Genomic DNA, 23,998 nt, shown 5'->3' on the forward strand with positions numbered 1-23,998 from the left:
AGTGTGATCCACCTGGGATACCGTACACCCCAGGGCATGCACATCTGTATGATTAAAAGATTCTCCTATATTTATCAGAGAACAAGCACGGGGAGCGGCAGGCAGACGGAGAAGCAGGCTCCCTTTAATGGAGGACTTGATCCCAGGATCCTGGGATCATGACCTGAGCTGAAGGCAGACGCTTAACCCACTGAGCCACCCAGACGTCCCTATATGATTCCTTTTTAAATCTGGGCTTGAAGACTCAGATCTTTACTTGCTGTGTGGTCAGGTAAATAACTACGCCACAAGCCTTATTTATAAAATAGGTCGAATAATGCCTGCCATACAGGACTGCTTTGAGAAGTACAGACGTAAGAGATCCTGGTTCACTGTCAGTTTCACGTGGGTCTTTTTGATAAAGATCCAAAAAAGGACACGAGAATTTCTGCCTCCACACTGTCTTTGAAGTGGCTCCCCATACCCACCTCCCAATCAACCTCCCTTCCTTGAACTTGTGCGTCAGAACACTCTGATCTGGTCCAGCCTCTACTGCGATGCGGCCAAGCGCTGCGACGGCAGAAAATTCCAACTCTCTGGGTCTCTGCCACCAACCACGAGAATGCTTACGGTCGGCTGTGACCTCATCAACATGGCTGCTGGAAGCGGCTGGCAGGAAGAAGGTGTGGCCACCGAAGGGTCACTTCCGCTTCCGTTGGCGCATGCGTTATCATTTCTTCTGCCACCGTGACTAAGATGGAAGCGTTTTTGGAGTCGCGGTCCAGACTTTGGGCCGGAGGTCCGGCTCCCGGGCAGTTTTACCACATCCCGCCTACTCCTGGTGCCTCCGTGGAGCCGGCGTCCGCGCCCTACGGGGGTCCGATTACGCACACGCAGTAAGTTCTCGGCGTCGTAGCCTGCGCAGGGGGCGGGACGGGGAGGCCTGGAAGGGCCGGTAGGTTCTGAGGAAACCGGGGAAGGCGAGGTGCGGACCGCGGGGCCGAGAGTCCCGAAGAGTGAAAGGAGACATGGAAAATCAGAAGCGGAACCCGCTGCGTGGAAGAGAGCTCAGGCTCTTCTCCCGTGCCTCTCCCCTCGCCAGACCTCCCTCCCTCTGTTTAGGAACCCCATGGTGACCGGGACCTCGGTCCTGGGCGTTAAGTTTGAGGGTGGAGTGGTGATTGCGGCAGACATGCTGGGCTCCTACGGCTCCTTGGCTCGTTTCCGCAACATATCTCGCATTATGCGAGTCAACGACAGCACCATGCTGGGTGCTTCCGGAGACTACGCAGATTTCCAGTATTTGAAGCAAGTTCTCGGCCAGATGGTGTAAGTTATCTGGAGAATAGGGGATAGATCCCAGGTGGGGAGAGGAAGTCACTGTTTTTGTCTTTAAACACCCTTAGAAGTTCTAGAGTGGAGGACTTTGAGGCTGCAGCAGAGGACAGAAAAATTGTTGGGGGTGGAAGATGAGAGTGTTTGCAATACATAGTTTTCGGCGTTAGGGGGTGTAAAATGGGGAAGATTATGGTAACTTCTTTTGCGGGGTGGGTGGAATTCCCGACTTCCATTCTTTCCTTTTTCTCATGACCGATTCCTTTTAAGGATTGATGAGGAGCTGTTGGGAGATGGACACAGCTATAGTCCTAGAGCTATTCATTCATGGCTGACCAGGGCCATGTACAGCCGCCGCTCCAAGATGAACCCCCTGTGGAACACCATGGTCATTGGAGGCTATGCTGATGGAGAGAGGTTGACTTGACGTAACTTAATTTCCCCAACTACCCAACCTCTGGTGTCTGTGTAGTGTTTTATCTCTTCCCTCTGAGTGAATGCCACTTCTCAGACCCCATGGCCCCAACTTGCAGCTAAGATACCTAAGAAAACCTAAGATGAAATGAATTCTTTGACCTGTTGTGTTGTCCTGTTAGCTTCCTTGGTTATGTGGACATGCTTGGTGTCGCTTATGAAGCCCCTTCACTGGCCACTGGTTATGGTGCATACTTGGCTCAGGTACGTGCATGAGAGGGGAGGGAAGACAAGGCAGTGGGGGCTAGTTGTCATCTGCTTGTTCTTCCCTTGAAATTCCAACGGGAGGACTAGGCTAGGATCCCTACTGCTGGGCAGATGGCTTTCTTTGTAGTCTGGAGGCTATACGTGTTGGCACTTTATATTCCAATGACAAAGTGGTATGTCAGATTCAGTAGACATGTGCAAAGAGGGATGCCCTAGAATTTACCCTTCAAGTTGGTGTTAGCACAGGTAAGCAGAATTCAGGGTGTGAGGCAGTAGGTGGATTGTCATCTTTTTTTTTTAATCATTTATGCTGTGGATTTGGGACCAACAGGTGTTCAGCCCCTGGTATCTCCCATGTTTTTCCCATTTCCCTAGCCTCTACTGCGAGAAGTTCTGGAGAAGCAGCCAGTCCTGAGCCAGACTGAGGCCCGAGAGCTAGTGGAACGCTGCATGCGAGTGCTGTATTATCGAGATGCCCGTTCTTATAACCGGGTGAGGAGGGATATGAATAATAAAGAAATGGGACTCTAACTGGTGGGCTCTGGATAGTTGTAATACCTGGGTCTTCGCTTTTGAAGAACAGATTACCAAATTTCCTCTCTTCAGATTGGGGAAGATCCCTAACTTGACCTTTGAGTAGGTCTCAGGGACTTCATGGGGTGGGGGGTAGAATTTTCATTGGGAACTCTGCTTTCTTTCAGTTTCAAATCGCCACTGTCACCGAAAAAGGTGTTGAAATTGAGGGACCACTGTCTGCAGAGACTAACTGGGAGATTGCTCACATGATCAGGTGATTGAAATTAAAATTACAGAATTAAAAATAAGTGGTAGAACAGTTCGGAGGCCCGTTGGCTTGTACTAAGCTGGGTTTTTCTGGGGATCTCAACCAAAAGAATTCTTTGGGTTGAGAGGGTTTTGGTTGGAGGATAGAGTTGCATTTAGGAATTAATTCCTCCCTCGATGGCGTCACAATTTTATTATGCTCTCTTCCTTTTTAGTGGCTTTGAATGAAATACAGATGCATTATCCAGAACTGCAGTTGTACCCTTCTTCTAACTTTGAACTTGGCTGGTTCAGAGGTATACTTTTCTATTGTAAAATAAATCAGTCCTTTGAAATGCTTGCTGAGTGGTTTTATTGTCTAAGTCACACCAGGAGTGAAGGTGTGAAGTACTGCCACATGCCATCTCCCTCCCTGCCGAGAGAACCCTTCATCCATCGGCTCTTGATTCTTACAGCAAATATAGGATTTTCTGCATGACGGTACAGGAGATGCACCACTGTCATTTGGGCCTGTACTAGAAAACAGCTTCGTAGAGAGGCCAGGCTTAATCTTTGTGGGATAACAAAGTGCTTAACATTTTTCTTCAACGTTTCCACCCATGTGCTAGATTCTTAAAGATTTTCTGGTTTAATGTTGGCTGCAAATGTGATTTTAGTTAAAACACCATTTCAAAGATGGAAATGTAGCATCTAATAAAGCTGCTCTGGGTAAGCTTCAATCCCTCACCCATGCCACCTCCTCACCCTTAATAAATACTAAGTAACTTCAACATTTAACTTAAATGTTTATTGCCCATATCTAGTATCAGAAAACCTCTTAAAATTACTATGTGTTCATTTAAAAGTCTTCTAAGTTTAGCCGTGAGTCAAATCACTTGGGGCATTAGCCAAAATTCTCCCAAAATGGTGTTAAACCTGAACTTGAAAAATGAACACCCTAGGTGATTCAGATGCACATCCTCTCTAAACTGCTTTGAGAAACTAGTGTAGGCAGCAAACTGAAAACTGCAAAAGTTTAGTGAGGTGAGAGCGCTGACGGGGAGATCAAAATATCCTCCATTTTATCCATGTTACAACAAAACTAGTAAATGAAAAGTAAAAAGAAACCATGTTTTCTATTTCAGTCTTCCACATACTCAGTCTCAACACAGAAAGTAGTCAATAAATACTTGTTTATTGATTAAACTGAATTATAAAAAAAACAAAACAAAAAAAACTTCCTTCTACTACTAAGCCATGCGGGTGGAATCCACAAAGATAACTTCCTGGCCAAACCCAGCTGATCCACTGTTGGTGTTATGGTCTTTAAAAAATTACCCATCAAGAAAGTCATATAGTATGCAGAGGCCAGGAACCCAGCTCTGCTGAGGCTGGGGCTGCTGTGGAGACTACCAAAGAGAAGGATTAGGTCATTGTAGATAGTTGACCATAGTTCTTGAACTTTCTCAAAGGCAAAGGGTTGACTTCAAAGTCCGTATTTGTCAAAATGGCATCAGGCAAAAAAGCTGGGGAAGAGAAGCCCAAGAGAAGATGGATCCTCAGTTCACTTTTCAGATGCCATGGGTTCATGAAGCTGGCCAAACTGTTTATGGGTGGGATCACTCCAGTTCACTATATTATAGTGTGCTGGGGGTTAAAAAACCAAAAAATGGAGGTGAGGAGAAACAGGGTAGTAACAAATGTCACACCCGTACCACCAGGCCCATCACATCTTGAGCATGTCCCAGTCTGTGAAAGCCTACTAAAATAGGGTTACCTAGAAAAAAAACCACATTGTTTATAAATCCATTTCCCCTCATTTTATTAAATGTTCCACTTATGTACATTTTAAAGATGAACCATTTACAAGCCTATTGCAGGCTGCCTCCTTAGCTCCCAGGAGGGACATGTTGCTGAAAGCCTTGGGATGGACAGAAGGTTTAGCTGTGGGAAAGCTGGACTTGGGTTTTTGTTCCTTTTCTCTGTATGATACAGTACATTTCAGTTTATAACCATGAGTACATACAGTTAAAAAAAATCCCTCATGCAAATCGTAGAAAAATTCTTTCCTTGAAGCTGGCAGTGAAAAATAAAGATTCATGTCTTTTTCTTTGTGCACACCCCTGTGTGTTTCTTCTTCAGGTCACATTGTTCTCTAAGCATTAAGAGAAATAAGGAAAGCCACAGGGTAAGCAGGATTTCAACAAGTGGTCTGTCTTGTTTTTAAAGTTCAACACTTCTTGCACAATTAGCTCCTGGCTGTAGGACATGTGATCTCTTGAACAGGCATGCTGTCCACTTAACATGATGAAGACCCATACACTGGGAATGGCTTCCACCCTAACACTGTGATCACCTCAGTACCTCTTGCTTGCTAATGACACATGTATGATTCTTTGTCCAGAGTGATGGTGTGAGCATGGGAAAAGGGGTAAGGATCCCAAGTGCAAAGAATATTGGTTTTGTCATGTTTTTGTTGGAGGGAGGGTGGTGAGGAAAAACAAATCTAATTCATCATTCTGGATGGGAGGTGATTTCATGCATTTTTAAAGCCACAATTTTGTATTTCAGAGTTGCTGGAGAAATCAACATCTCTGGAGAGGGAAGGAAGGAAAGGAGGAGAGTTCAGTGGGGTTTTTTTTTCCATTTTCATTTTTATATAAAAGTGTTAAGACCACAATGAAAAAAGTTTTTTTATCCATATATATAATAAACCAGAGTTTGTGAGCTACATATTTTTGTCTTTCCCATCTTCAGAAATGTTCTCACATTGACAATGGTTGGATAGCATCATGCCCAAAGACATTGCCACACAGTAAAACAAACAAAAAAAAATCCAGATGTACTATGATACAATTGAGGTAAAAGGGGAAACAAAAAATTTAACATTCGCCCACGAAGAATTTTTTTTTTCTTTTTCTTGATTTTGTCAGAAAAATACCAAACACAGTGATTTAAATTTAAAAAAAAAAAAAAAAAGTCACGAAAACCTGTTTTTAGCAGAAGTGAACAACCAATGGGCCAGCTCTTGGCTCAGACGGGATCACTACTGGTATTCCTAATAATCCACAAATCCACAGGGAAACAGAAGTCACCATCGGGGGGAGTGGTGGCATAAAATTAAAAAATATAAACCAAATACCCGACCTGGCATATCCCCTTTCCCCGAAATCCCCCTACCCCCCCCTTCACACTTTCCCACCCCCACTCCACACCCGCTCATGACCCCAACACTCAAATCTCCATCAGATCTAGGTCAGCTTCTTCAAAGCCATAAAAGGACTCGGTCTCGCTTTCACCCTCAAAGAGCTGGTGAAGGCTTTCAGGCTCAATTGTCTCTTCAGGAGATGACCTGGGTCGGGGAGTGGAAGCTGAGGGCTCCTCAGACTGTTCCCCACTCAGCTTCAGCTGCTCCTCTAGGGAGGCAATGAGCTCCTCCTGCATGTCAGCATTTCTCGTGGGTGAGTGAATGTTGCCATCAGGGCCAGGCAGAACACTAGCCACAAGGAAGGACCGCTGCACCAGCTCTGGACAGTCCCCAATGACGCCCAGCACCTCGGCCAGCCAGACCAGCACCAGTTGAAGCAGGACATCAGAATCGCACGCGGTATCTGCCATTTCCCGAGCCTGCTCCTTCCACTTTTTGTGTAGGAAGTTCTTGACAGTTCGTTTGATGCATACATCTAACGGCTGGATTTTGGAGCTACAGCCTGCGGGGACCACCGCAGGCAAGGTGCTAGAGGCACTAAGCATAGCCAGCACCTCTTCGGACAAGTGAGTGCGATGACAGTCCATCACAAGCATGCCTTTGCTGCGCTGGCAAGCGGTGTGCTTCTGCCACACTCGGGCTGACCACAGCTCCATGATCTCGTCATCACTGTAGCCACTCTCCTTCGCCTCTAGCAATATAGAGTCTGGCACATTAGCAGGTTGATCCATTTGTCCTCGGTAGAAAACCAGGGTGGGGAGGACAGTGCCATCTGCTAGAATGGCCAGCACCACGTCACACCAAGGTTCCCCTGTGCCCACTGTCTGCAGGGCATTCTCCTTACGGTCATCACTGCTCAGCACCTCTGTATCCAGGAACAAGGAGATCTCATCAATAGCCACAATCATGGACAAGGGTAAGTCCTGGTTGTGAATCTGTCGTTGTACGAATTCAATGAAGAGCCCTGCATTCTCTGCCACATCCTTAGGTAGGGTGTGGGCCACAGCTCGTCGGGCATGGGGAGTCAGGTGGTGCCGGAGCATGAAACGCACAGCCCACTCATAAGAGATCTTAAACCCCCCCTCCAAAGAACGTCCTATTTTGGTGGCCTTCTGGAACAAGGTCTCCTCATTCACAGGTAGCTGTTGCTCTCGCTGGGTTAGGACCCACTCAGCCAGCTTCTCTTCTGCTTCTAAGCTCAGATATTTGCCCTCCAGATTCTCCCCCTGGGAGGCCTGGAAGCGCCGAAGCCAACGCCGGATCCGTCGTTGGGGATTTCGGAAGTGTTCAGCGGCCTGTTCTGTATTGCAGCACAGGGCAAACAGTACCACTCGAAGCTTCTTCACAGACAGCTGCTCCTTCTTGCCAACCCCACTGCCACTACCGCCCCCTGTTGCCTGCTCAGGCTCCTGGATGACTGGGCTCCCTTCATCCTGGTCATCAACATTCAGACATTCGGCTCCCTCTGCAGCCAAGGGTGGAAGGGCTAAAGGCTGGGGGTGGGTTGGGGTTGGTGGTGGGGTTGCGGTTGAGGCTGGTGACGGGAGTGTTTGGGCCATAGGAGTTGGAAGCTCTTCAGGCTCAGCTGGGGTGGCCCCCGCAGATTTCACAGTGGCAGTTTTATTAGAGGGGAAGGCAGGAAGCGGATATATATTCTTCAAGCCCCGGTCATGCACTCGGTCACGAGTGTGGCCATGTCTAAGGGGTTAGCAAAGAGAGGAAAAGAAAGCTCAGTTAAACCAGAAAAATGAAATACTAATAGTAGCAGCGATAATAATAAAAGATGAAAACACACTGAAAATAGAAATTAAACCATGAAGTGAGATTCCTGTTACCTTGAGTGAGACATCCAAGTGAGTCCTATAGGAAATGAGACAATAAAGAAATGTTAACTCAAAGAAACAAGCCCTCCAGTCTTATATGAAGGTCAGGCTGGAATGCTTCGAATTTGGTGATGTCTATCTGAACAGTGGACGAGCTAGCCCAGGTAGAGAGGCTCCTGACTCATGGTAGGACTTATATCCTTATTTTCTTTTTTTGTTGTCCCACTAACTCCCATCTCTACTACTTACCCCGTGGCAGGATGCTGCTGGATCTGTGAGAGGGGTTGAATACCAAATGCTTGGCCATGGCATCTCCCACAGAGGTAACAAAGGTACATGAAGTGCAAGCCAGCTTGATTCCACTAAGAAAAAGAATCAAGAGTATATTAAACAATATATCAGTGACACTAGGGATAAAATCTGAGGTCTAATAAAGAGAGTATCCTTTCTCCTCTTTCTCAAATTAATTCACATACCCCTCCCTAAGTTACTTAAAAGGATTTAATGTAAGAACGTGAAAAATTAAGAGACCATCACTAAGTTTTCCCTTACCTCACAGAATTTTTAAACAAAGCCAAATACTTGGGGCTCTTGCGTGGAACATGATTGCTGAGAAAGACAAAGAAAAAACAGCATGAGTTAAGGGGTTCTGATCATTAACCAAGAGATCTTGGTCTCTGACAATGCCCCAACAAAAGAGATGCCACTTTAATCCATCCTCACCTCAACCCAAGCCAGTTTTCCTGTCATATTAATATTCCCTATGAGTATGCACATGAATCACCAGGAGAGCTATTAAAACACACATTCTGATTGAGTAGCCTGGGGTTGGGGAGCGGAGGCTGCATTTCTAACAAGCTCCCATCTACTGCTGCTGGTCTTTGGGCCATACTCTGAGTAGCGAGGTCCTACAAAATTAGAGCACAGACCATCAAAGCCAAATGAACATGGGTTTGACTCTTACCCTGCTAGGAGAGATGGACAAACAGCTCTAAGAGTTGAAGGAGGGAATGAAATGAGTTCTGGAGAATCTGAACTTCCAGATAAGATCACTGGTTTAACAGAGACTTACTTGATCATGTGGTTGGCATAGGCTCGAGAGCAGCAGGTGCTATAGCGACAGAGAGAGCAGTGAACATAAGTAGGGAAATGATTAGGGAAATCCGGGATCTCAAAGCTGCACTCCAGGCACGTCTGCCGGCCCATGACACTCCTGTCAAGAAACAAAGAAATTTCTTGTTAACGCCCCAGGAGTCCTCAAACTGTGGGGGCTTCAGACAACAGATCCTGCTAAAAGGCTACTAGATTACACTGGCTATAGGAGTCGTCGTGCCCACCCGGCCCCCAGCCTCCAGAAGAAGGCACTGACATTTTCCTAACAGCTCTCTTCTGGATGTTGCGCCGGACAGGGGGATAAAGGAAGACAGGCAGAGGGTCCGTTGAGGAGGACAGTGGTGCTGCCTCCTGCAAGGTGCTGGGAGGTGCATCATTGGAGGAAACAGGAACAGTTCGTGGCTGCCCTCGGGAAGCCCGGATTGTCACCTGTGAGCCAAGGGAAGGAACAATTAGACACTGTGCTAAACCTTGGAATACTGATAATCTCTATCCCCCCCGCCCCCTGGATCTATAGAAGAAACGGTGACAAGCCCTTTACCTTCGTGCCTGGTTTCAAACCTTCTAGCTGCTTGGGTTTACGGAAGGTTTTATGGTGCTGAAGCTTGTGTTCAATTTTGTCCTTGGCAAAGAGAAACTGCAGCCGGCATTTGTTGCAGTGATAAACGTTCCTCTTCTGAAGGGGGGAAAAGAAAGAGAATCCCTTGAAGATTCCCAATAAATTTTCTTTCCTGATGAGAAGGTAGATTAATGCTAACAATCATCCTTTCCCCCTTTCTGTGGGTAACTGAAAGAGGAAGAAAGATACACAACACCAAAACCTACCATTGAGAATCATCACCTCCCATGGTCCCAAAGAAAGGCAGATTCACAGCCAGGACGACTAGGTCCTCCAACCATCTCTTCCTGACTTGGTTTAACAATGTGGATTAGTGGCTTAAACTTTACTTGCCCCTACTCTGTCTTTACAATGCAGACAGTGCTACCTACTTCTGGACACTCTTCTTTTTTTTTAAACACAGTAAAATGTACATTACTAAAAAAAAATCTACTTTTTATTCCATATTCCTTCATGTTTTAAGTCTGCCTTCAATTCCAACCCTCCATCCCTTTGCACAGAAACAACTTGTTACCAGTTTCTTGAGTATTCTTTCATGGACAGTCTAAGCACATAGCCACATAACACAAACACATCTCCAATCACAATCTCCCTCTTTGTCCTTTCTTTTTCTTTCTTAACATGAATGACAGTATTTTTCTCTACCTTTTCTATACCTTTCTATCCCTTGCTATTTTTCTTCTTAACACATCAATATATAGACATGCACTTGTCCCTGTGACACAAGTTTGAGGATGCAGACTGCCTACTACTGAAGTCCTTCAGAAACAAGACCCAGGTCTATGGTTTTCTTCCCAGGATAACAAGACTCCATTTACCTGAGTACAAGGGACAATTTCCATGCTGCTCTTTGGAAATACACATGTGGAGGATTACAAGCAGTCACCCCTATGCATATGAGTATGTGAGCCCAAGAGGGAGCTCACATGTGACAGTGCAGGAACGTGTGTGCAGACCCAGGCAAATGTTAAGCACAGGTGCACCCATCTGGTTCTCCATTTTGTGTCTTCTCTATGTACCTTCACTCTTCTCTAGTGGCTCCTTTCTTGCAGCATTTTAAAACAAGGCCCTATTTAATCCATCTTAAAATCAAAACACAAAAGCAAGAACAAATTCTCTTCTGCTACCTCTTCCCCTGGATGTGCCAACCCTCAGTCTTCCCCTTCTGAAACTTGTAAAAAAGTTGTTGCCATTTCCTCATCTCTTCATTCATCCTGCTGAAATCTGACTTCCACTCTGCTAACCAACCACATGGCGTCCATCAACGTTGCTAAATTAAACGTTGGCCTCTAAGTTTCTATAGTGCTTGACATCTTCCTGCAACATTTTGATCACACCCCTTTCTTCAAAACACTTTCCTCCCCTTAGCTTCCTTGACATCAAGTCTCTTCTGGTTTTCCTCCTAGGACTATGGTACTGGCTTTGTAGACAGAGTCTTCAGAGGTTCTAAACCTTCATCTTATTCTCAATTGGGGGTGAGGGAACATGGCAACTTCTACGTTTAAAATCACTTGATTTATGTAATTATGATTCCTAAGTATGTTTTCCACAACTCAGGCTTTTCTCCCAAGCTTCAGACCAATATATCCAACTACCTGTTCAATAGACAACTATATTTGCTGAACTCAGAATACCCAAACATGTAATCCCCACTTCTGCTGCCAACCTTACTTTCTACAGTGTTTCTATCTCAATACATAGTCTCACCATTCATCCATTTTTCCCGAGACAGAATTTTAGGCACTATTCCTAACTCCCTCCTCTATACCTTTACCAAATCCATCTCTAAATTGTAAATATCACTTACCTTCTCAGTATCTCTCAACTCTATCCTCTTCTTTTCAAAGCCAAAAGCCACTACTGTCTCTCACCTAAACCAAAAGAGCCTTTGGCGTGTCCCCCTAACTGTGGTCTTAATCTCTTTCAATTCATTCTCCTAATGCAGCCAGTGTAATCGTAACTTAAAACAAATTTGACCATATCACTCAAGGACTTAAAAAATCCCTTTAATGCCTCTCCAATGACTTAAAAAAGTTGAAACCCCTTTGGCTTACAGGATTTTCTACCACCTGTTTCCTAACTTCCAACCTCCCCCTTGTGGCCAACACTCCAACCACACTGAACTTCCTTTAATTCTATGAACCTTCACTCTGTGCTTGGAGGACACCGTTCTTCCATCCCACTTCACATGGCTCACCCTTCCTCACACTTTAGGCCTTGAATACTCTTCTTCCAAGAAAGCCTTAGCAGGCTCCCAACATAGGTATATGCTTTTATATATCTTATACTTCCCCTAACACAATATTCTCTAGTACACTATTTGTGTTGTACACCACTAAATCCCTGGCACCTAGCCCAGTGCATGGCATATAATTGAAATTTGGCCAATTTTTGCAAACATACATACAGTATCTTCTCTACCAAAATCTGCCTAGCTCAGCCCTGGCCCCAGCATCCATAAAATTAAAAAAATGAGAATATGGGAATTGCTTGGTGCCTGGTACCTGGTGCCTCATGTAATGCTGTTGGAATGCATTGCCATTTTTGAAGACCTTCAGGCAATAAGGGCAGAGCAGATGCCGAGTATCCTCATGGATCATCCGAAAATGGACATCTACCTCAGAGTAGAGTGAGGAGCGATACTGACACACCTGAGTCACATAAGAGGGAAAATAAGCTAAGAGTGAACAACTGAGGCCTTAAAAAAGAGGTAGCAACAAAAATGTCAAAGTAAGAGAAAAATAAGTTTTCCTAAATGCACAGAAATCAAATTATTATTCTGACTCTATAATGCAGGGCTACTTGTGATAGATTCAGCTGTTGATTAAAATAAAAACAGGGGAAGGACAAAAAAGTCTGAGAACAATCCACTTTGTGACTAAGAGGAGTAAAGTTTTCTTTGTCCATCTCTACAGGGCCATTCAGGAGACACATTCCTGCAGTACATGTGTATGTTCCCTGGCTGGGTACATGCACATGTTCCTTTAATGTTTTTCTCTGGCATGGAAAATCCTGAAAACAGACTCTAGGTTTATTATTTCTTCTGGATCTCCACAGGGTTCCTAAAAAACTGAGTGTATGCAGTAGGTATGCAGCAATGTTCATTTTAGTGGATTCTTTGTAGAATTCTCAGTGTAGAATCCACTGAGAGCGAAATGGCTAAAGCTCCCTAGAGAAAAAGGCAATACCTGGCAGACATAAGGCATCTCTCCAGGCTTATGAGTATCCTTCATATGCTGGAGAAATAGTGGCTCACTCTCAAACGCCCACTCACAGATCTTGCACTTGGCTGTAAGAAGAAAAATAATCAATAAATCCACTTGGAAATAAGACCAAAGTCCTGCTGACTCATAATCTTTATTCTCTGACTTCTCTATCTTTACTTTCATTAAATCTCTTCTTTCTTTAAAATGGTTCTGTCTTAACATCTGTGTTGCTGATAACAACAAACCTTTTGCCTCTAGCTCAGACTTCTTACTAAAGCTCCAAACTGTTTACAAGACATTTTAATTAGATACTCCACCACCAACTCTAATTCAGCCTCCTTCTGATTCCTGGTTGTTTCGCTTCTCACTTCCCTACCTCCTCCTACACTTAGGCACTATCTCTGAGTCTACACCCCTGTGTTCTGTCACCATTATTTCAGAATGTATCTAGGAATGGTCATTTTTCCATTCTCACAGACAAAAACTTGGTAGAAGCCCACATGATTTCCTACTACTAATCAGCTGGCTTCCAATACCTCCCATCTCTCCAATAAATAGTGTCTATGCTTTACATACCATTGCCAAATGAATTATTTTAAATTACTACACTGTTTCATCCCTCTGCTCAAAGATAGACAATGATCGTCTCCTATGAATAATTCCAAACATTTATCAAACATCTACTAAATGAGTACAAGAATTTGTCCTCAAAAGACTGACAATCAGGAACAGAAGTTCTTGCCTTGTTATGAGTTGTTGAAATGATTAAACTTTGAAATTGGTCATTTTGTCAAGCTTATAAGGCTACAATTCTGAATTTTTAATAATAATTTGAATTGCTACACATTTTGAATTAGACAAAATAACTATTTTTCTTATGGTCACTGGAATTATTTTCAAGTTTTTGCAAATGTAGAAATTGTGAATTTGAAGCTTTAAGCATTTACTGGAAAATGTCCAATCCCTGCTCCCCCAAAAGAGAGAAACTGAAATAATTCTTTAAAGTAAACAAACAAAAAACCAGGGATTCTTTTTTTTTTTTTTTTAAAGATTTTATTTATTTATTTGACAGAGAAAGACACAGCGAGAGAGGGAACACAAACGGGGAGTGGGAGAGGGAGAAGCAGACTCCCTGCCGAGCAGGGAGCCCGATGCGGGACTCAATCCCGGGACTCCAGGATCATGACCTGAGCCGAAGGCAGTCGCTTAACCAACTGAGCCACCCAGGCGCCCAAAACCAGAGATTCTTAATCTGGGGTCCATGGACGATGCCTCAGGGAACCTAGGTATCTCCTGAAATTATTTGCGAAAGAGTAAAATGTTTATTTTCTGGGAAGAGGGTTCACAAGTTTTGTGTTTATCTCAAAGGGGTATGGCAACCCATTTAGAAGCACTGCCTAGAGATTCATTAGGTGCTACAAAGACACAAATAAAAAATTCTATCTAAAAGAATGAAGATAAGCTGTAAGATATATGAGCTGAACGTTGAAAGAATAGGGGTTTGCCAGATACAGGGACCAAGAGAAGAACAGGAACAAAGGCAGGGAGATATGGAAGTGCACGCCATGTTTGGGAAATAGTAACTAAGTGTCAACTAAAAATGACAATATTTTGGGGGCGCCTGGGTGGCTCAGTCAGTTAAGCATCTGCCTTCGGCTCAGGTCATGATCCCGGGGTCCTGGGATCAAGCCCCACGTTGGGCTCCCTGCTCAGCAGGGAGCCTGCTTCCCCCTCTCCCTGTGCCTGCCGCTCTGCCTACTTGTGTGCATGCTCTCTGTCAAATAAATAAATAAAATCTTAAAAAAAAATAAAAATGACAATATTTTCTCCTTTTGCGCTTTGCCTCTTAATTCAATTTGTCATTAATTGCTTTTCTTTTTTTTTCCTAGAACATCTTTAAATATTGGTGCTTTCCAACTTTCTGTCCTAACCTCTCTTATTCTGTGTTCTCCCTGGGCAATCTCATTCAACCTTGAAGCTCTTCCTACAACCTATGTATCAGCTCTCTTGGTATAGCTGTTACACAACATCAATAACAACAACATTAATTAAAGCAATTTCTAACACATAAACACCATACTAAGATTTATATATATTATCTCATACCAAGAAAACCAGTGAGATAGAAACCTAAGGCATCAGTCGATTTAAGACATCTCTAGTAACCATCCACATCTGTTCTAGTTCCACACTGGAGCTGGTATGGAAAGATTCCAGAAACAGAATAACTGATTTTGCAAAGTGGCCATCCTAACACGGTCCCTCCCAGCACCATTACCCTCATGTCCTTGACACCTAACACTGTCTTTTACTTTGAGAACATAGGAGTGAACTACTACAGCTTCTGCTTCCTATTCTCCAAATTATGAAAGAAAGGACAGGGGCGCCTAACTGGCTCAGTTGGTTAAGTGTCCAACTCTTTTTTTTTTTTTTTTTTTTAAGATTTTATTTATTTATTTATAGGATAGAGAGAGACACAGCGAGAGAGGGAACACAAGCAGGGGAGTGGGAGAGGGAGAAGCAGGCTTCCCGCCGAGCAGGGAGCCCGATGTGGGGCTCGATCCCAGGACCTTGGGATCATGACCTGAGCCGAAAGCAGACGCTTAACGACTGAGCCACCCAGGCGCCCCTAAGCATCCAACTCTTGATTTTGGCTCAGGTCCTGGAATCGAGCCCCGTGTCAGGCACCCTGCTCAGTGGGGAGTCTGCTTGTCTCCCTCTCCCTCTGGCCCTCCCCCTGCTCGCACGCTCTCTCTCTAAAATAAATAAATCTTAAAAAAAAAAAAAAAAGAAAGGATAGATATCTTATACCTTTCTAAGGTTCAGCCAACCTCATCATTCCATATATTCCAAGACTTTATCAAGCAATTAGTTCCCCCTTGGTTGAGTTGTTTTCCACACAGGATCCTCCCCTGACATCTGACCATGGTTTTAAGCCTGAAGCATCCTTCCCTCAACTCTACCTCTTCTTCAGTCTACTGCCCTTAAACAAGTGTGAAGAAAAACATAATGCTATTAAGATTATACTATTACTATAATTAAGTGCCATGATCCATTGATGTTTTGGGACAATTCAGGAAATTTGAAAATGGACTAGGTACTAGATGATATTAAGGATTTACGATTGCTTCTGTTAGATCTTGAAAAAGGTACTATGGCTGTATATAGAATACAGTCTTTATTTTTTAGAGATACATACTTAAGTATTTGGGGGTGAAATGTCATTATGTCTACAATTTCATTTAAAAACACTTCAGAAAATAGGGGCGCCTGGGTGGCTCAGTCATTAAGCGTCTGCCTTTGGCTCAGGTCATGATCCTGGGTTCCTGGGATTGAGCCCCGCATCAGGCTCCCTGCTCAGCAGGTAGCCTGCTTCTCCCTCTCCCACTCCCTCTGCTTGTGTTCCCTCTCTCGCTGTGTCTCTGTGTCTCTCTGTCAAATAAATAAATTCTTAAAAAAAAACCTTCAGAAAATAAAAGGAAACTTTTTTTTTCAAAATTAAAAAGAAAGCAATGGGTCCCAAAATTAACATTAAAAAATAAGCTACTTTTATGCAGGATCTGCCATGGCGTGTGGGAAAGAGGACTATAGAAAAGGTATTTACTTCTTTAGGTCAACAATTTCTCAGGTTTTTGATCAATATAAATTTTAAGTCACAGGATACTCAAAAATTAAGTCAGACATAACAAGAGTGAAAAGCGAAGAGAAAAGGACTGATGAGGTTCTGACTGTCTGGGAATCTTTTTTCCCCAGAAGGAAAAACTTCTCTTTCCTATGTACAGTCCTTACATAAATGGAATTAACAAAAACCCACCCACTGTATAAAAATGAGGTGTATTCACTAGGAGGTGTAGATGAGTTACTCAGATTTTCTGTCACTGACAGGGAAGACTTTGGGGCCCTAACCAAGACCAAGTTGGCTACTCTGCCACTAACTACACAGTGGTTGATTCCAGTATCCATTCTATTCCCAGATTATTAGTCCAAAGTTCTACCGTCTCATTAATTTTTAAACCCTGATTACATGCTAAAATGATATTTTGGATATACTGATTTAAATAAAATATACTATTAAAATTAATTTCAGAGGCACCTGGCTGGCTCAGTCAGTAAAGCATGCGACTCTTGAACTCAGAATTGTGAGTTCAAGCCCCACGTTGCTATAGAGCTTACTTAAAAACAAACAACAGAGGCGCCTGGGTGGCTCAGTTGTTAAGCATCTGCCTTTAACTCAGGTCATGATCCCAAGGCCCCAGGATCGAGCCCCACATCGGGCTCCCTGCTTGGCGGGAAGCCTGCTTCTTCCTCTCCCCCTCCCCCTGCTTGTGTTCCCTCTCTTGCTGTGTTCTCTGTCAAATAAATAAATCATTACTCTCATCTGTCTGAATTCTTCTTGTATTTAAAGACCCTAAAAGTTTAAGTATGACTTTCTGCAAAACTGTCCTCAACGATCTTTTCACTAAACTATTTCACCTATCATTGGTATTATACAATGCACAGGTTTATAATAAATATACTGTCTTGTTCTCATTTCCTTTATTTATGTAATTTCTGTCTCTACAACAAAAGCAGAAATCCCCTGAAGGACATAGGAGATATTCTAGGAAGACTGGGCTCAAATCCTCACAATGGCACCTTATTAGAGATGTATGCTCTGAAGTAAATGACTTAATTTTTGTGAGCCTGTGTTCATTCTGTATTTCCTCATCTGTTAGATGTACAGTAGAGGCGACACACACCTCATCTTACATTTCATTGAAAGCACTGTCTTAATGGTACTTTATAATGTTATCTTTTGTCTTATGTAAAGCCTATCAGGGTACTAACTAAAGTGGAGGTCCAAATATAGATGATCTTGGTAAGGTATCCATTACATTATATTATATACATTACAACACATTACAGTGGTCCTGAATCAAAGCCCCTAACAATTCTAGCACTGAATTCAATTCAGGCTTGAAGAGAAGTCTAAGTTGTAAGAATAAAGGGTAAGTGAAGTAAGGAATTGATCAGAAATGTGCAAAGAGCTTCCTCTACACGATACTCATATAGAAATGATGGGCTCCTCCCAGTGCCATTCAATGAATGAAGAGCAAAGTATACCCCTAGAGTGAGTTTCCAAACTTACTAGTCGATTCGTAAGGACTATGAACATTTTCCAAGTGGCACTGGAGCTGGAAGGGCGTGGAAAACTGGCGGTAACAGTGCTGGCAGATAGTATGACCATCTACCTCACCGTTCTGCTGATCGAGTTCTACGTGGTGTTTCATATGGTTCATGAATCTGTAGCACAGCACAAGAAGTACAGAAAACAAAAAAATCAGAACCCTTGGAATCCCAGAACACACATTATGTGCCCTTCCCCTCCCTTGTTTGGGACAGTCCCTTTCTGAGCCCAGAAAACGGTTCTTGAAACTAAGAGTTCTGTGGAAAGATGTACTGGTTTCCCTTACTCCACCCAAAGTTATCTCTTATTATTACCACAATACCTTCTCCTTCTATAGTACCACTTATTGATTTAATGATAATCCTTAGCCAGACTAGAAAACAGGACTACTGCCCAAAGAGAAAAGACTAAAACATGTAAGAAAATTTCAGTCTTCTCTTGTCCAGGGTAACCTCTGAGGATCTTTAACACTTACCGAATGTTGTTTTTTAGCCTTTTGGTACAATGTGGGCATCGGAAAGATGTGGCAACCTTAGGGAAGTTTGTGAGTTGGGCCACTTTGCCACCATCCCGTCCATAGTAGAAGTCATCTACTAGCATGATGAGTTTGGTCTGGACAGCATCACCCACATTCTCATTTGGCTCTGGTACTTTGGTAGGTGGTGACAAAGCAGGAATAGGTGTAGAAGAGGGTGTGGAAGCAACAGGAGCTGTTTTCTCAGGGGATGGGGGCTTTGCAGCTGATGGGACACTGGGTTCTGAATCCAGAGATTTTCCTTTCTTCTGGTATTCCACCATTTCTGGGCAACAGTACTATAAAGGAAGATCATTGTGGTTATCCAGGAGGCTGGGATGTGCCAACTCCCCAACCTCATGAACATCTCTTGGGAATGGTTCTAGGTATTCTCATCCTGGTTTCACCCTTCAATTTTCTATAGTGTTTCTAGAATTACGGCTCTTTCTAATGGATATTTATTTATAGCCATATGCCTCTCCAAACCCGGTACCTTGTATTCCTCCTTCCTGCCTTAGATCCTTCAACCACTTACTAGCATACTTGCCTCTGAACTCCATGGCAGGAAGAAATTCCAACCTTTGTGTCCGGACTAATACCAAAAAATGAAAAGGCTAGAAATGGGAACTGGTTAAGGACTCCTGGTTCATCCAAGGACACAATAAATAGAAAATAAACTGAGGGGTATCTAGGTGGCTCAGTCGATTAAGCATATGACTTCAGCTCAGGTCATGATCTCAGGGTCCTAGGATCGAGCCCTGCGTTGGGCTCCCCACTCAGCAGGGAGTCTGCTTGTCCCTCTTCCTGCTCATGCTCTCTCTTGCTCCCTCAAATAAATAAAATCTTAAAAAAATAGGGGTGCCTGGGTGGCTGAGTTGGTTAAGTGTCTGCCGTTCCCTCAGGTCACAATCCTAGGGTCCTGGGATCGAGACCCATGTAGGGCTCCCTGCTCAGTGAGGAGCCTACTTCTCCTTCTCCCTCTGCCACTCCCCCCACTTGTGCTCTCTGGCTCTCTCTCTCAAATAAATAAATAAATCTTAAAAAAAAAAAAGGAAAAAGAAAATAAACCAAGGCCAACTTAGTTTGAGTTGATTATCTAACAAACCTGTCCTCCTGTGCTCCTGTGTAGTTTCAAAATCAACCACAGCCAAGGAATTAAGGTCGCATACGTTCCAATCTACTTGAGAGTCTTTAAACGTATCCTTCTATATTCCAAAGTTTGAAACTCTTCTAAAACAGGCCAAAAGGGAGCATAACCCTTTAAGAAACTTCTAAGTCATTTCAGAGTCCCTGCTTCACAAGCTCCTAATCCTAGAGGAGGTATGCAGTGGTAGCCACTGAAGCTGGATCCCCATCACAACTGGTATCACTTACACACATGTGACCTCTCAAAGCTTCAGTAACACGGAATTGAGCATTACACCGTGGACATATTTTCCGTCCACCATCCTGGAGGTCGAACACTGGGATAGAAGAAGAGGTCACTGGAAGAAGTGAGAAGCATTGATACGATTAATGAGATGATACTGGAAACAGATTACTGGCCCTTTAAAGAAAAGGTTAAACACTCCCTAAAGGGCGTATTAAGGTTGATACACAAGCATGAGTGATCACTATGAGGACCATTCTCTTTACCATTCTTTTAACTCTAGGCCAGGGGTCAGCATATCACAGCTCCTAGACAAAATCCAGCCAGATGCTAACTTCTGTTTGGCCAATGAGCTAGGAACGGATTTTACTTTTCTGTCGTTAATACAACTTTTTCTTTAACTCAGGTAACATATACATGAAGTTTACCTCTTAACCATTTTGAAGTGTACAGTTAAGTACATTTGCACTGTTGTACAGGCAATCTCCAGAACTTTTTTCATCTTGTAAATCTGAAACTCTGTACCCATTTAACAATTCCCCATTCCTCCCTCCTCTTCGTCCCTGGCAACCCCCAATCTACTTTCCGTCTCTGTGAATTTGACTCCTCTAGGTACCTCATATTAAGTGTAATCACACAGTATTTATCCTCTTGTGACTTAGTTCAGTACTTAGCAGAATGTCCCTCAGAGTTCATGAATGTTGCAGCATGTGTCAGAATCTCCTTCCTTGAACAATACGCTACTATATGTATATATCGTATTTTGTTTATTTATTCATCGGTTGATGCTCATTTGGACTGCATCCACCTTTTGGCTATGGTGAATAATGCTGCTATGAACATGGGTGTACAAATATCTGCTTGAGTACCTGCTTTCGATTCTTTTGGGTCATACCCCAGAAGCAGAATCGCTGAGTCAGATGGTAATTTTATATTTCACTTTTTGAAAGACCATCATACCAATTTACACTTCCACCAGCAATGCACAGTCCAATACCTACACATCCTCACCAATACTTGTTATTTTGTTTTTTGGAGAAGAGCCATCCTGATGGGTGTGAAGTGGTATCTCAACATGGTTCTGATTTGCATTTCTCTAATCATTAGTGATGGTGAGCATTTTTTCATGTGCTTAACAGCCATTTGTATATCTTGTTTGGAGAAAGGTCTATTCAACTCCTTTGCCCAGTGTTTAACTGGGTTGTTTTTTTTGTTGTTGAGTTGTGCTTTATATATTCTAGATGTTAACCCTTTATCAGATATATGATTTGCAAATATTTTTTCCCATTCACTGGGTTGCTTTTTCACTCTGTTCACAGTGTCCCCTTTGATATCCTAAAAGTTTAAAATTTGATATAATCTATTATTCTTATATCTACTATTATATTTTTCTTTTGTTGTCCATGCTTTTGGTGTCATATGTAAGAAATCATTGCCAAATCAATGTCATGAAGCTTTCCCCCTATGTTATCTTCTCTTACACTTTTAGCTTTTATGTTTAGGTCTTTGGTTCACATAGTTAATTTTTATATATGGTGTTTGGGTCCAACTTCATTGGATATGGATGTCTGATGTTTCCAATACCATTTGTTAAATGTTTTTACACTTTTTAAATGGTTGAAATGAAAGCAAAAGAAGATATTCTGACACATGAAAATTACATATAATTCAGAGTCCACAAACAGTTTTAGTGGAGCAAGGTCATGCTCATTTGTTTGTATACTGTCTGTGGCTGCTTTTGCACCACAATGGCAGAGCTGAGTAGCTGTGGCAGAGACCATATTTAGTGCATAAAGCCTAAAATACTATCTGGTCCTTTAGAGAAAAGGGTTGCCGACCTCTGCTCCATCGAAAACCCTTATGCTCATATCCTGTCTACACCTGAAAACCTCTCTACCAAATCCCAACTTTAAAACCTTGTGCAGAAATCCACCTCCCTGTGAAGCTTTTTTTTTAATTATTATTAACCCACCCAACTGGTCCATTTCACTCATCTCTACAGCACAAGAAACAGAGAATTATCTCCTTATAGCTGATTTAGTTACGCTTTTCACAGTGGCTATCCCCTTTCCTACACTAAAGTTTCATGTAACAACAGACTGTGGCAACTATATTCTATGTCTCTACTTCAAAGCATAGAGTTCTAATATAACAAATACTTTATTAATGTTTCTGAATGACTGGATACTCTTTCAGGTTACTGTACCTTTCATAGAAGACTCAGGTCCGCTGGTTCTCTGGGAGCCATGGGCAGAACTGTTGTTGGATACCACCACTGGCCCAGGACTCTGGCCCAGTGAAGGGATGGTGTTAAGGGTATTCACCAGTTTGGCTACTTCATTGCTATTTTCACCTGTAACCCCAGGTCGCTTCACAGTGACAAAGCTGGCAATGCTCACTGCAGGTGGAGAGGGGAAGGAGGGAGCTATGTTGGCCAAGTGATAATCATCTGTTCTCCACCCACTGCCCCGCCCAGCACTGCCATCTCCACTTCCCAGGGCTCACCTAGCTTGGGATTGGGGGTCTGGCTGGATTGGCCTGGAGGCTGAGCAGCTAGCTGCCCCAGTGAGGTCGGCTGTGTGGCAGTGGGAGTGGTGGAGGTGCTGGGTGTGGACTTGGTCTGCTGGGACTGGGACTGCGGGACGGTGCTTCGAATGGTCAGAGTAGCTGGGATGACAGTGGTGAAGGTGTTGGTGGTGGGCCGCACAGGCATTGTGGAGCCTGGCCTCACTGGGGTCATCTGAGAGAACACTTGTGGGACTCCAACTGTCGGCTTAACAAACTGGGTACCTGGGGCTTCAAAAGAGAGACAAAGAAAAGTACCAGAGCTTGGTCAATGAGCTCACCTCTAATACATTCCACCTGTCTTTACTGAAAATACTGGAATAAGAAAAGATTATTTCCCCAAAGTGTTTGGTGGCCATCAGAGGCTAACAAGAGTAGCACAGACTCTAATGTCTAAGACAATACATATCCAAGGTGATAAAAGATCCTAAGGAATCAGCCCTATTAAACTGAAGAAAGAAGATTCCTATCAACTCCTCCCAAAACACCTTACCACACTGCCTTTTTAATCCCAAGAACATAATCAGGAGTAGCTTGACCTCAGTACTGGGAAGAGCGAGGATGAGTACAGAGTAGGAGGCAGTGTGCGTCTGTATAGGCCAGAGGGCAGCTGTAGTCCTAAGAAAGCAATCTTTCTTTCTCAGGATACTAAAGGAGTCTTCCATTCTTTCATATGAACTCAAACAGAAGACGGACTATGCCATTCTACTAGGATCCCAGAGGTGAATCTCCTGGCTCAGCTGTAAACAATTCCACTGACAAATACATAAGAAATACCAGAACTAGGTAAGTTAAATTCATGAGACCTTCATGAGAAAGGCCAAAAGCACTGTGTGGGCTCTGAGAACAACAACAAAAACTTAGGAAGACAAGCTCATGGAGGCACCCATACATCAACTAAATTAGGCTATTTTTTGGCCTGAATTGTAGTAAACTTACAGACACTAAGTAAAGAACTGTGGGGAAAATTACGAGATTTTAAAAAATTATTTTCAATTTAGTTTCTTAAAAAAAATATTAACTAGTCATTGGCAAATTTATCATCAAAGGGTAGGTCATTTGTTTAATTTATATCCAAGATCTATGCTATAAAATTAAAGCAAAATAAAGTTTATAATCCCACCATGTAAGTGAGCAGACCTGTAAGAAATATGGAATTTGGGAGTTTGCAATAATATTCCTTCAGGATAACGAACACTAAAACACCAGAAACAGAAAAATGACTAAACCCTGTTTGAAGGGTGGTAAAAAGTTGAAAAGAAAAATAAATAAAAACCACCACCCTGGCCAAAGGTTAGAAACAGTTTTTTAAAAATTGGGCTTAAATCAATATGATCTTTATATTTTTAGATTTTCCTTAAACACATTTTTTAAATGACCAAGAATATTTTGAGACAAGAAAAACAAATCTTCTGGATGCCAGTTTATTTAGAATGGGTAGACATTTTTCCTTACCTGGGACTAGTGTTATTGGTCTAACCGTTTGGCCTTGCTGTACGTTCAGCACAATCCCAACCTGATTCATTGCATTTTGTACAGGCCGGACATTTCTTACAGGAAATCCCTGCATTAAAAGCAAAATGATCTTTAACATGGAGATCAGCTAACACTAAGCAGAGATTACAATAAGACTACATCCTAAAAAATTCCCACACTC

The 23,998-nt window shown here is 43.0% G+C and overlaps 2 protein-coding genes across 5 annotated transcripts in view; one reads left to right on the top strand and one right to left on the bottom strand.

Annotated features, from left to right (window-relative positions):
* The first annotated feature begins 704 nt into the window (after positions 1-704).
* On the top strand, positions 705-3,118 carry PSMB4 (proteasome 20S subunit beta 4). Its single transcript, XM_021688013.1, has 7 exons — positions 705-875; positions 1,102-1,308; positions 1,585-1,731; positions 1,911-1,992; positions 2,371-2,487; positions 2,697-2,785; positions 2,994-3,118. The coding sequence occupies exons 1-7, from the start codon at positions 736-738 to the stop codon at positions 3,004-3,006; spliced, it is 795 nt and encodes a 264-aa protein (XP_021543688.1). The 5' UTR covers positions 705-735; the 3' UTR covers positions 3,007-3,118.
* A 2,592-nt stretch (positions 3,119-5,710) lies between these two features.
* Positions 5,711-23,998, bottom strand: part of POGZ (pogo transposable element derived with ZNF domain) — a 49,803-nt gene continuing 31,515 nt past the window's right edge. For 2 of the 4 annotated variants that reach the window (XM_021688012.1, XM_044914173.1), the window contains 15 exons: positions 23,797-23,905; positions 22,282-22,572; positions 21,983-22,174; positions 19,782-19,891; positions 18,369-18,706; positions 17,855-18,009; positions 12,709-12,809; positions 12,025-12,171; positions 9,443-9,577; positions 9,158-9,330; positions 8,861-9,001; positions 8,341-8,397; positions 8,038-8,150; positions 7,801-7,825; positions 5,711-7,663 (listed from right to left, as the gene is read on the bottom strand). In XM_021688012.1, coding sequence (XP_021543687.1) covers positions 5,992-7,663; positions 7,801-7,825; positions 8,038-8,150; positions 8,341-8,397; positions 8,861-9,001; positions 9,158-9,330; positions 9,443-9,577; positions 12,025-12,171; positions 12,709-12,809; positions 17,855-18,009; positions 18,369-18,706; positions 19,782-19,891; positions 21,983-22,174; positions 22,282-22,572; positions 23,797-23,905 — 3,759 coding nt within the window. In that variant the 3' untranslated portion in view covers positions 5,711-5,991. Of the gene's footprint in view, positions 7,664-7,800; positions 7,826-8,037; positions 8,151-8,340; positions 8,398-8,860; positions 9,002-9,157; positions 9,331-9,442; positions 9,578-12,024; positions 12,172-12,708; positions 12,810-17,854; positions 18,010-18,368; positions 18,707-19,781; positions 19,892-21,982; positions 22,202-22,281; positions 22,573-23,796; positions 23,906-23,998 lie in introns of all 4 variants that reach the window. The other 2 variants (XM_044914172.1, XM_044914174.1) reach the window with 2 other exon arrangements.

This window comes from Neomonachus schauinslandi, chromosome 4 (assembly GCF_002201575.2).
Source record: "Neomonachus schauinslandi chromosome 4, ASM220157v2, whole genome shotgun sequence".
NCBI classification, from domain to species: Eukaryota; Metazoa; Chordata; class Mammalia; order Carnivora; family Phocidae; genus Neomonachus; species Neomonachus schauinslandi.

Excerpts from the sequence above, each read along its gene's own strand:
- PSMB4 (XM_021688013.1), top strand. The coding sequence starts at position 736 with ATGGAAGCGTTTTTGGAGTCGCGGTCCAGACTTTGGGCCGGAGGTCCG. Across the intron at positions 1,732-1,910 it reads GGCTATGCTGATGGAGAGAG|CTTCCTTGGTTATGTGGACA; the intron begins GTTGACTTGACG and ends TTGTCCTGTTAG. Across the intron at positions 1,993-2,370 it reads ATGGTGCATACTTGGCTCAG|CCTCTACTGCGAGAAGTTCT; the intron begins GTACGTGCATGA and ends CCATTTCCCTAG.